This window comes from Ahaetulla prasina, chromosome 1 (assembly GCF_028640845.1).
Source record: "Ahaetulla prasina isolate Xishuangbanna chromosome 1, ASM2864084v1, whole genome shotgun sequence".
NCBI classification, from domain to species: Eukaryota; Metazoa; Chordata; class Lepidosauria; order Squamata; family Colubridae; genus Ahaetulla; species Ahaetulla prasina.
In genome coordinates this window covers 238,795,042-238,808,085 of record NC_080539.1, presented here as the reverse complement: position 1 = coordinate 238,808,085, position 13,044 = coordinate 238,795,042, and the positions used below count along the sequence as shown (strand labels likewise).

Sequence of the window (13,044 nt, the reverse complement as noted above, 5' to 3'; positions counted from 1 at the left end):
TTTCATATGACTGGCAGTATTGAGACTAACAGGTAAATTCCCTAGTCCAGGTTAGCATATAAATTCTCCAATGCTACCCATTGCTCTAATCCCACAGGACTTTTTTTTAATATACTCTCGATATAAGTGTCAGTTTCAAAGATGACAATGACAGCACAAGAAACTAAACAAGGAGAATTTTTTTTCCATACCATACTTGAGAATGGAAAGTGCTTCAGCTTTTTAAATCAGCTACTGTTTCAAAGGAGGCAGCAGCAATTTAAAAAGAAGTGCTAATGAACAACCAAGTACTTAAAATAAATTCATGTGTTCAATATGTGAATTCTTCGGAATCCATTAAAATATCGAATGCATACCAGAAATAATCTTTGGAGTCTGAATTTCCACAAACCCCTTATGAATGAGAGTTTCTCGAAAAAGTTGACAAACACCAGACTGGACACGGAAGACAGCTTGACTAGTGGAGGTCTGGAAAATAAATATACTATATTAAGATTCATAACTTAACTTTACTTGCTAGACCAACTGCTTGCCTTGATCAGGACAACAGAAGTCATTAAAATATTATTTCAAGGACGTTATATTACCTAAAGGGGACGCGGTGGCTCAGGGGCTAGGACGTTGAGCTTGTCGATCGAAAGGTCGGCAGCTCGACGGTTTGAATCCCTAGTGCTGCCGTGTAACGGGGTGAGTTCCCGTTACTTGTCCCAGCTTCTGCCAACCTAGCAGTTTCGAAAGCATGTAAAAATGCAAGTAGAAAAAATAGGGACCACCTTTGGTGGGAAGGTAACAGCGTTCCGTGTGCCTTTGGCATTGAATCATGCTGGCTGGCAGTGTCTGAAAACCTACGGCCTAGTATGGTTTCCAGGCCGTAGGTTTCCAGATGCTGCCACCAGCCACATGACCACGGAGACGTCTTCAGACAGCGCTGGCCCTTCGGCTTTGAAACAGAGATGAACACCACCCCCTAGAGTTGGCAACGACTAGCACGTATGTGCGAAGGGAACCTTTATATTACGTATGGGCCTGCATGTTTACCCAAAAGCAGTAATATAAAGCGGTAATACCAAGAGTAACAGCTGAAAACATATATTAACAGTATGTAGTATTGTAGGCAAATGGTAGATAAAGGAGATTATTATTTATTTAACCATTCACCAAAACTATTTTTAATTGGGGGTTTTTCTTGCAATATCAGGGTAGTGCTCAAATAGAATACAAATCAGAACAAACTACAGTACAACATAATGAAATCCCAAAATATCACAACAACAACAAATCCAAAGCATGAAAACATCAAGCTAAATGGATTAGTGGAATATTTTAGCATGCTGGCAAGTAAGAATATGTTAGCCTAATGACAATATAATAGCAGTGTTAGTCAAGCATTAGTGGAAAGTGCGTTTTAGCTATACAAGTTGATATAGAGAAGGTAGTTTCCAAACAACGAGCTTCTCCTGTCGAAGGAACTTGGGAAAAGTGTTTTTGGAAGATCTTAAGACATTTTATAATATACACACTTCTTTGACAATATGGATCTCAAATTGTTTAGAGCTTCAAATGTAAGAACCGATTCTTTGAGCTTGAAAACAAATATAACTAGTGTAATTCATTAAGAACCTGTATAAACTACTTCCATCTAACTGCTTCTGTTACAATTCTGACAAGATTATCTGTAACTATTTGATTTTTTTTTATCATCTCCAACATTAACCCTATCAAAAGGGTGCGCACTATAGACAATCTATTTCTAACAGGAACAGTTGAAGCTATCAAATCAATTAAAAGTTATTAAAGGCCTTGCTTAAACATACTGATCCTCATCCAGCCCATTACTGATTCCAGGATAAGAGATTAATTAGCATTTGATACTTTACTACAAATTGTAAATAACATGTATATATGTGTGTATGAATGCAGAAGATCAAATTCCATGGGACCTTGCAGCAAAAAATATGCATTTCAGTAGAAACCCAATTTTACAAAATCTGACTTGGATTACAGAAGCAGAACTATCTTATTACTCTGTTCCGACTCTTATACCATAGTTATACCAAAATACAATAAATAATAGAAAAACTGAGAGATCAGAGAGAATGAATGAGTTTATAATCCTCCACTTCTTTTCTGATAGAAGTTGCTCATCGAAATGACCAAGGCTATTCTACATCAACCCTAGCTATGGAGTATATTAAAATGGACATATTACCATATCAATGTTTAGATAAGAGTATTCTCTACCTTGCCATTATAGCCACTAATGATGGACACTGTTCCAAAGTGATACTACTCTTATCCTTATTAGATCTATGGTATGGGCATGCAAAACATTAAGAATGCAAACTGTTTCAGATTCAAAATGCTCTGTTTTAAATGTGAAGTGGGTTTGGAAATGTTTCAAGCGCCAATGTTCCAAAATATTTCAAAGATGAGGAAACAGTCCATTTCATACTCCAAATAGGACATTTTAAGTCTGAAATGGTTCAAATTTAAAATATTTTCCACATGTCCAAATGCTGATATAACAATTATAGATGGGATGGAAAAGCTGAATTGTTGAAAGAAAAGGAAAACAACGACAAATCAATCTGTTAAAATAAGAAGTGCATCAATATTACAGCATTCAAAAAGCAAACAGATGACTGTACAAAAAAGATAGTTCAACAATAATAAAACAACCAACATTGTTTTGTAAGAAGGTGAAAGGATCATTCCTTCTATTAACTTCTCCAAAACAATATAGACAAGCTAGCTAGTTTTAAAAAAGGCCACAGGGGCCGTTTACAAACTGGATAACCCACATATTTATAAACAGACTAACAAGCTTTGTGGCTCAGTGAGAAGGAAAAACAATATGATTCACACATCCATAGCAAGTGCTAAACCCACAACTAATGCATTTTAATGTTCGTGAAGTACTAGGAACATGCAGCTGCCAAGCTTAAAGTAGTTACATTTTTGGGGGGGTTGGGTTTTTTTTGTTTTTTGTTTTTTCTTTTGCTAAAAGGGATATGCGTCATAGAACTCTGTTTACTATTAACTTTTTTAAGGATGCCTATCTCTTTTGTTAAGTTAGAAAATGTGGTTTTTCACATGATATATCAGCAAGCCACACACATGCAAAAAAACAAAGGAACTGTGACATAACTGTCACTGTTATGTGGGTGTAGAAATTTTAAACGCAGCAGATTGTATTCTTCAAAATAAATCAAGCTTCATCTTCTTTGCATCAATGGAAGGCTAGCCAATCGAGTTAAGAGAGAAAGGGACCGATATAATCTTGCTATTTAGTTGTAGTTTAACTAAGCTCTTAACTACAATTATGCTGGAATTTCCAAAGATTAGCCAGTCTTGTTCTTGATTATTTAGTGGAATTTACTCATGGTGGGCACAGCTAATTATAAAATAGTCATTTACTGCAAAGAGTAGGCATCTTATTTCCAGTTGGAAGTGGTACCTTATTTTTATTTTTGGCCTCTGAACATTGCAAGAGGTATGGACAGAGGTCTCGGATGTTCAGGTTCTTGTTTCTGAGACGGATGGCTTGCTCAAAATATGTATAGCTTAAATAGTTACCCTTGAGTTTAAACGTGTCTGTGTTTTAAAGAAAAAATGTCATCAAAGATTGTCAAGTGTTTGGAAATGGGGTCTAGAGAGCTAGGAGTTCTCCCTTTAGATTTATTTGAAGAAAATGATTAATGTAATACTCTCTAGCATGCACCTCTTAAATAATTTCTATTATGCTTTTGCCTTTTCTTTCTGAGCAGGTGAGCATTCTGCCAAAGGAAATACTGAACGTTTTTATTTTCTAAGGATGTAGGTTCAAGTCTATGTAGGAGACAGAAGTCTTCTTATAAATAAAAATGCTAGGTAAAGTTGGTGTTTTGCACTGTAGCAGCTTTCCCCCTTTTCATCCAATTTCAAACTATCTTAAAATAAAATAGAATACAATAAAATTGGAGAGCTTGCCAACTACAGGAAAGGAGACTGAAGGTACACTGATGGCCACAGGCACCACATTATTTACCAACAGAGAAAAGCATATGAGAGATCAACTGCAAGCTGTAAAATACCTGGGTGGTATTAATTTCTTTGTTAGTGTAAAAGCTTCTGTCAGGAAGAAAGGAAGGGGGCCTCATTCTTTTTACAAATTTAGAAGTGGTAGAAGGGATAGGAAGGCAATCAGAAAAGTCTCACAACCTATAACGCAGGGTTTCAATGTATGAACTATGATTTATTGATACCTATCTTTCGTCAAACCTATTAGGATTTGACTAGTGCATTTATTTACTTATTTAACATGTTTAGACACCTCCCCAATCAAAAGCTCTGATAACTTACTAATAAAAAAGACAAGTAATTACCAATACTTTTAAAAACAAACGTAATAAGTAAACATCAATAATAGAAATCTGGAAACTTACTGGCAACCTATATGGGTTTACTTAGCTAAAATGGCTCTTACCCACTACCAAATGGGCCACTATATTCTCTACCTACAATTGTTTCTGAGTAGTTTTCAAAAGTAGCTCCAATTAAAGCACATAACAGCAATCTGAAGAGGCGATAAAGGAGAAGGGCTCCCAAAAGTTGCCACTGCTCTACCAATCACAGCTCTCTTGGTCACCACATCAACTGGCTCCTCAAGCAGGAGCTAGGAATCCAAGAGAATCCCCTGATCATGAAGCTGCCTTATTGGGGGTTTTGGACCTCATCCAGAGTAATTCAGAGCTTATATAGAGCTAAGAATAGTTTCTGGGCAGTTGTTAACTCTCTTTTTCTAGGATTCATCATCCTATGTCAGTTCCACTCCATCCAGTCCCTTTTAGTCTTTAGAGGGTGGGTTAGGTCCTTCACTGTTTGGACTGGAGTTCAACTGTATAACCTGGTGCCATCTGCGTAATGATAATACTCATCCAACTAATAAATTCAAACCAATTATTGAACCATTCCACCCAGGAGTGACCAGGAACTCAACTTCTCATTTTCCACCAATACCGACTGGTACAGTGCATTCAAGGATAGAATCATTATAATCTAGTGGAATCAACTACAACCCTTGCAAGTGGCTCAATAGGATATTCAATGGTAACAAATAGGGTCATAATATAAAAAATCATGTTGACATCCTAGAAAGAGTGCAGAGAAGAGCAACAGAAATGATAAGGGGTCTGGGGGCTAAACCAATGGTGGGTTTCAATTTTTTTTACTACCAGCTCCGTGGGCGTGGCTTGGTGGGCGTGGCATGGTTTGGTGGGTGTGGCAGGGGAAGGATTCTGTAAAATCTCCATTCCCACTCCACTCCAGGGGAAGGATACTGCAAAATCCCCATTTCCTCCCGATCACCGAGGATTCAGGAGGCAGAGAATAGATGGGGGCAGGGCCAGTCAGAATTTTTAATACTGGTTTTCCGAACTACTCAAAATTTCCTCTACTGGTTCTCCAGAACTGGTCAGAACCTGCTGAAACCCACCTCTGGGTAGGTTTCAAACCATATGATGAATGATTGAGGGAACTAGGTATGTCTAATCTAATGAAGAGAAGACTAGGGGTGATATGATAGAAGTCTTCCAGTGACTGAAGGGCTTCCACAAAGAAGAGGGAGTCAACTTATTCTCCAAAGCAAGACAAGAATCAAGGCCTCTTCTAACCCAATTATCCTATGTTCTAAATTCTAATAAGAATCATGGCCACATGACCACGGAGACGTGCTGGCTCTTCGGCTTTGAAACGGAGATGAGCACCGCCCCCTAGAATCGGCAACGACTAGCACGTATGTGCGAGGGGAACCTTTACCTTTACCTTACCTATTCAAAACTTGCTAAATGCAATTTCTTTTTTATGTCCAGGTCCAAATTCCCCCCAAAAGGGATCACTTCATCCAGGATTTTCTGCAGCTGTCCCTTTACCTTTCCCAAAAGAGAGAAATTTGAGTTTTACCATCTCTCAAATCCAGTCACGTTTCCTTTCCTTGGTTGTTCAAATGAACTAGGAAAGGCAGGAACCGGTCTACAAGTGACTGAATTCATACTGTAGGACAGGGGTGTCAAATTCAAGGCCTGTGGGCTGGATCTGGCCCACAGGGTGCTTAAATCTGGCCTGTGGGGTTGGCCTGGAAATAACAAAGGACCAACCCATTTTCAGCCTCCCCGGCCTCCAGCAGCACTCTGCTGGCCAAAAACGGGCCATGCAGAGGCCCTGTGCAGCCCGTTTTCGGCTGGCAGAGTGCTGCTGGAAGACTGGATTACAATTATGTGGCCTCAAGTAAGTGCCTGATCTGGACAGAAAACAAGCAACATCCTATGTTAATACTACAGTTTAATGCCAGATTTTACATACCGTAGGTCCATATTTAATTTACAACGAGCAAACTCTAATTGACAGCCATTTCTATTTACTATCCTGAAAATTTACATCTCCTGTAAGATCTTGTATTATCATGTTATTTATGCTATTGTATTTTTATTATTAGTTGAATAATAAAAATACAATAGTATAAATAGCTTTTCTGCCTGGAAAAGCAACTTACTATTAAACAGTGGGGTAGAAATTTAGAAATAAAAAGTTTACTGGAGTATGAAGAATAAGTAATACATGTTTGCCAGTAATATCTGGCAGAAGAGATAGGAAAATGGTTATAGAAAATAACTGTGGAAAGAAAGATGAGAAGGGAAAAAAATGCATCTTTAGCCTGTGTCAAACGCCCACCATGGCCATGCCCACCCTTGGACAGATGGACACACACACACACACACACACACACGCCCTCTGAGGTCAAACACAACCCTGATGTGGCCCTCAATGAAATCAAGTTTGACACCACTGCTGTAGGATATCTTTCATGTCCATTCCTTTAAGACTCCACGAAATGTTGTCAGTCATTTCATTTCATTCTATTTGCACATGTAGCATCTAACTCTGACTGAATGTAAGCAATCACAATGGCATTACACTATTACATGGTAAATATAAATAGTTGATAGAGTATTATCAATGTTAGGCTGTAAACATTAAAATGAATTGCTTGGGTTATTTTATTGTTTTGAAATAAATTGGCATTAAAGTGCTTATTGTAATGTATTGAAAAGTATTATTTTTGCATTACTGTTGCACTGTTCAGATGTTATGAACAGAGTTATTGAAAAGAAAGGACATAGCTAATGATAATACAAAAAAGTTGATTGTCTATGGCTCAATAGTTTCTCTCAAACAGCCTCATTATATTTGTTCTAAATATAGAAACAGGTATAATAAGTAGAATGTATTGTTTCTCCATTTCGCTCAATAGCAATGGACTAAATACACTGCTTGGATTTTGAGGTCACCTTAACAATCTTAATGTATTGAATAATTTGATAACATATCAATTATGATAAACTTATGATTGGTATACCAAGATACTATGAAATTAAACTGCACATTAGTTTTGTAGTAAATCCCCAAAACATATTATTTATTCCTTTCCAAGACCTAAAATTAAATATTTCTCAAGCAGTGAATTTTATGAAGTGGGAAAAATTCTACCCAAGATATATAGACATAAACAAAGAATATGAGGTTTCTTCTTTGAAACATAGCAACCCTAGGAGCAGACAGATTACTCCACAGTTATTTTATATAGTCTGCCTCTCTCTAAGCAGAATAAAAAAAAATCCCTGGAATAATCTTCCCTATTATAATTAGACCATTGACAGCATATCTGACTGCAGCACAGTAGTTCTTATATCTCAGTGACAGTGAAAGTGCTTGTAATGGGTGATGACCTAAATAGTTGATAGGATATGTTTGATGCAGGTCCAATGCAGATTAACTGAAAGTCTTTCCATATAGCTTGGCCCAATATAGGAAGAAGGAAAGAATGCTTGAATTCTCTGGTCATAATAAGCCACATTTAAGCCATGGTTTGTTAAACATTTTAACAGTATATTTATATCAAATTATATTTAAAAAGCTGGAATCCAAAAAGCAACATTAATATTTCTGTCTTGGCAAGAGGACTATATGTAAATACCCACTCTAACATTCTGCTCTCATCTCCAAACTTGTCTTATTCTCTTGTGCTATTAACTAATGCTTAATTGGAAAAGTGTTAAAAGTGTTAAATTAATGGAATGCAGTGTGAAAGAGAGAAAACGTTTATTATTGGATCTTCCATTCTTTTGCAATATATAGTAAGATACTGAACTGAAGAGTGTGCTAAAGAACATGTGAAATACATTCCTGAAGCTTCAGTTTCAAAACCAAGCCTTAGATAATTGTGAAATTCCTTGCTTCACTACCTCTCATAAAACGTGAATATTGCTTTTGGAAAGCTAGAGGCAATATTTTATCTTTCAAGTACATTTCTAGTGTTCACATATGCATAATTCTATGTTGGTACAATACTTTGCTACAATTTAAGGAAAACGTTGCAGCCTCCTTGTACAATTTGAAAGCTGGCATATTCACAAGGGCCCAATTAGTAAAATGCTAATTTCTTTTGGGCAACAAATGAAGTGTCTCCATACAGAAAAATTGATGTAAAACCTTTAGCTCATGGAAATGCTGCCTGGTACTTCTTTCCCTCCTCCCTGCTTTGCTACATGTTATTTTATTTGGTGGTCTTTCTCCCAATATCTGAGCCATAGGCATGGTTCATGTCACCGCTTCCAATGGCATAGATCTAGCTGCAAAACTGTAGGCAGTTCACAAAGATGTCTGTTGTAATTGCTGTTATTCTAAATAGGTCTACTGATACCCTCTCTTAAGTACGTGGCTTTTACTAGTAGTTTTAGAATGAAATATTTGTCAATATACTAAGATGATAATGATGATGATGATGAGAGCTGCAGCTATGATTCCTACTGTGAACACTAGTCTTGGAAAGTGGCTGAGATATGTTTACTTAGTATTTTTCTCTAGCCTGGGATCCAGTGGTTCCTACCTCACCAGCTTCAGTCTGGTGAGACCTGACTTTTGTTTAACCCATATGCCATCATGAAAAATTAATTTAAGCAATCAATATAAAAACAGATGAAGCAATAAAATTGAACAGTTTTCAGTACGTACAGAGAGTTTTTCCCAAAAGAAGGCCTTCCCTCTCAATCTTGAGTTATTAATTTAAAACATAACTTGAAAATAGAGAAAGGCAGTTGTTCTAAAACTGAATTAACATTGCTGAAACCAGCAATCCAAACTTAACTCTGGAACAAATTTTGTATTACATATCTATACTACCCTCAGAAAGATAACCATTACTAGGGACTGGGCTCTGTCAGGCTAAAAGGTGAACATGTTGCAACAAGAAAATATGGCATAATAAATGACTCTAATATCACTTTAATTTCTATTAATCTATTTTCATTTTTTTCTTTATGTAGGAAAGAACATTTCATCCTGCCTGAAATGAGCATTGACCATATATTTTCAGCATATACCATAGTCGCACAGGCTAAAAATATTTTAAAAATAAATTTAATTCTCATGAGACTGTCTTCATGCAACACATACATTCCATCCCATAAGTGTGAACAAAACTATCACTGGGAATTTTGGCGAAAAAAGAAAAGGCACAACAGTATCCACTTCAGTTGTGATGAACATATACCTAATATGTTAATAAAACAACTTCATTAATGCCATCTGTTCTAACAGATGATTCAAATAAGAAATTTTCAATCGAGAATTCACAGAGAGTGATGTGGTCTATGTGAGGGAGAGGCAGTTAAAAAGTTTGATAGAAAAATAAAATAAATAAAATAAAAATAATTTGAGATAATTGTCCAAATTCCATTGTATCTTGAATTTTGTAAGATTTTGGTATTCCCATTCAAAATCTTATGAAATTATTTGAATTTTTATTTAAAAACTGTTTCTGACACTTGGTTTATGTAATGCTTTGCGAAAATGTTCCATGAAGTTTACATAACAAAAACAAAACCCCAGAAGTTCATAACTGCTGACTTAAGGTTGATGCAATCTGTTCTACAGAGACTAGAGCATGTCAACAAATTGCTGAACTTTCCATGAATGCTCATCTGCCTTATAAGTGAGTCGTTTTATGGGTTAAAAGAATTTGTAGTCTTAAGAAATCATTTTTGATCTTGGTAGTTTACCCAGAGTTTAACTAAAATAAAATTCAATCCAGATTTTATGAAACCTGAACTTTGCTAGGAAAAAAAGAGGAAATACTTTACATATAACTTGATGTCTTTGAGCAGTTCTTTATCATGTCATACATTTGTGACTAGAATAATTTGTATATAACAGTTGAATTATTTTTATTCACCTTTTATTTTAAAACTCACAAAAGATACGGAAATTAAATTACCTTAAATAAGCCTTGTAATTATTTGTGAAAACAAACATAAAATAGAGTCACTTTGCAGAGCGAGATAGGTGTATGGGCATATAAATGTAATAAATAAAAATGTTGAGAAATGAAAAATCCATCCTTTTTCAGAGTACAATATAGTTTTAGCCCTATGAAGATTAAAATTTTATACCTGATGATCTGCCTCCATTCAATTGAATTTTAATGTTGTAATTTTAGGATTTGTTTATTAATTTATATTTCATCCATCTCACTGTCCTCTGGGTAATTTACGATAGTATAAAAGCACAAATATAAAAATATTAAAATTAAGACTACTGTAAGTTTAATAGTAAGCTATCTCAGTTAATCAGTGTATTAAGAATGTGATACAAAACCCTACATATAAATAAAGGAATGTCTATCTCTTTGGATGTTTGTTGACCAAAACAAACAAACATAAAACCTACAATAACTGTCAATATCTTTTGAGATATATTTCATTCTTAGATGAAGAATGCAATGAGTAGGTTATAAAGAATGTTAAATTTTTAATTGAAAAGGTAATGTAATAATTGTGAGAGATTATACTTATTTAAATACCTCAAAATACCTTGTGACTGACATATAACTAAAATATAATTTAATTCATTTCAATTAGAAAACGGGTTTGCATATAGCTAACGAAGTCTGACAATGAATCATCTTTCCATTTTGTACAATTTACATAATGCAGCTTCCCGACACCTATTTTCGATGCACATATATTTATGAACATTTAAGAATACAATTTGCTTTATATATTCAACCTTGAAGTTACTCTACATAAATTTTCTATTTCACTGTCCCCATTTAGAGCATCAGAAATAGCTAAAATAAAATTGGATATCTCTGATAAGAAAACTAAGTGGTATATGGTATCCAAGGGGAAAAAATTAGCAAGTTATGCCAAAGTCACTTATGGCTTGATTATTGAAAATGATATGCTAATTAATTAATTGTTTTTAATTAAGTTAATTAATGAAAGGAATCCCATATAGTTCAACTAAACTGGAAGAGATTATCTGATTAGTTTCAACTGGGCAGCTGAGAAACTAACCATTTTGAAGAATCTAGAATAGAAATATTTTAGCAAAATTCTTTCAGGAAAGGAAGATTGGATAAATTTTGTTCAGTCTGGTTTTGAACACCACAGAAAACATAGTTAGATTAATTAGATAAGCTAATAAAATCTTTTAGTATTTTTGTACAATCTACACCTTCCATTATTGCTAAGTAAAATGTTTTTATAACAATGTATTATGCATCCTTTGAAATATACATTTTTATAACACTGTTCTTGCCAGGTTTTCATCAATTTGATCAGTTACAAGTCATTAGGTTCTTACCCTCAAGTCGATAACTCTGTTGTCCAATCTTGTATCCTGGTTCACTGTAGCTCTTCCTTCCTGAATGGTTGCAAAGAAACAAATATTGAAAACCACATGTAGAAAGAGGGAGAAAGCAAAATATATTATAGAATAAGAAAGGCTGACTTTGCTGCATGTTCAGGACATAAACATGAAAGATGTTTAATGTCCAAAGACACAAAAACATGTAGTCTTTGTTTAACAACCATAATTGGGACCAACAACTTGATTATTAAGCACAATAGTGAAATTACAATTGGACTTTTGATCTTACTTCAGCTTTACTTTGCTTTAGAGACCCCCAAAGGTTGTAAATGCAAGGATTGATGGTAAAGTTACACCATCAAAACTGTGAATTGTCACTAAATGAGATAGTCACTAAACAAGGGCTACTTGTATCTAGAAAGTGTCTTAACGCAATAAGAGTGCTTGACTTTACAGTATCAAGAAATGTAACTATGTGGTCTGTATATTGTATACTGCATTGACTGTATAAATATATTTGTGAATGAGGGCTTTTGATATGTATTTCAGTTTTGATATTTAAATGTTAAATCACAAATGCAATGTGAAAAAAAACCCCCAAAGTAACAGATGTATGTTAGTTCTATCATCATAACCTCCAGCCTCAAGTGGAGAATAGACTTTGGACAGACTATAGAATTATAACATCCAATTAGTAATCTCCAAGAGACGTCAGTCAGTCATCAAACTTATAAGACCACCTGGTTATATAGCAATTCTGATGGTGCAGACTATTAAAAACAATTTTTAAAAAAAGAGAAAAATAAACATCAAAAAGAAATAAAAACGAATGCCATCTCTCAAATAGACAGCATTTCCACGAGGGGCCACCCAATTTAACCCAAGGCCTAGGGGAACAAGCAGGTTTTAAAGGTCTTTTTAAACAGACACCAGAATCAAACTCCAACAACAAAAACAAAAGTAAAGCTAGATGGCAAATCCGTTAGCAAAATATTTCTCCACTAATTAAGATCCATTAATGCCCTAAAATTTCCAGCAAGTCTTATCACTGCTCATACTGGTTGGGAAAATGCAATACAGTTCAATAGCATCTGATGGGGGACATTTCCCCCACCCTCCTCTTAAAGGATGTGTTGCAAGCTGGTACCTGCCACATCTTCAATTATGACTCAATGTAAACACTGAATGTACAAATTACTATCCAACTACAATCTTATGAGATTTTGCAACACTGCAGGTGAAAAGAGATTGCACTATATTTCAGCATTCTCGTGAGGTTTTGGCCATTTGAAATGTTTTAAAACCGAAAAAACTTCACTATGTCTAAGATCCCACAATGACAATGCTTTTGACACTTGC

The 13,044-nt window shown here is 35.2% G+C and overlaps 1 protein-coding gene across 1 annotated transcript in view; it reads right to left on the bottom strand.

Moving 5' to 3' along the window:
* The window catches only part of DARS1 (aspartyl-tRNA synthetase 1), a 59,319-nt gene that overhangs the window by 19,320 nt on the left and 26,955 nt on the right, over positions 1–13,044 (bottom strand). The window contains exons 7-8 of the mRNA XM_058193851.1: positions 11,680–11,739; positions 357–468 (exon numbers count right to left, since the gene is read on the bottom strand). Coding sequence (XP_058049834.1) covers positions 357–468; positions 11,680–11,739 — 172 coding nt within the window. The remainder of the gene's footprint in view (positions 1–356; positions 469–11,679; positions 11,740–13,044) is intronic.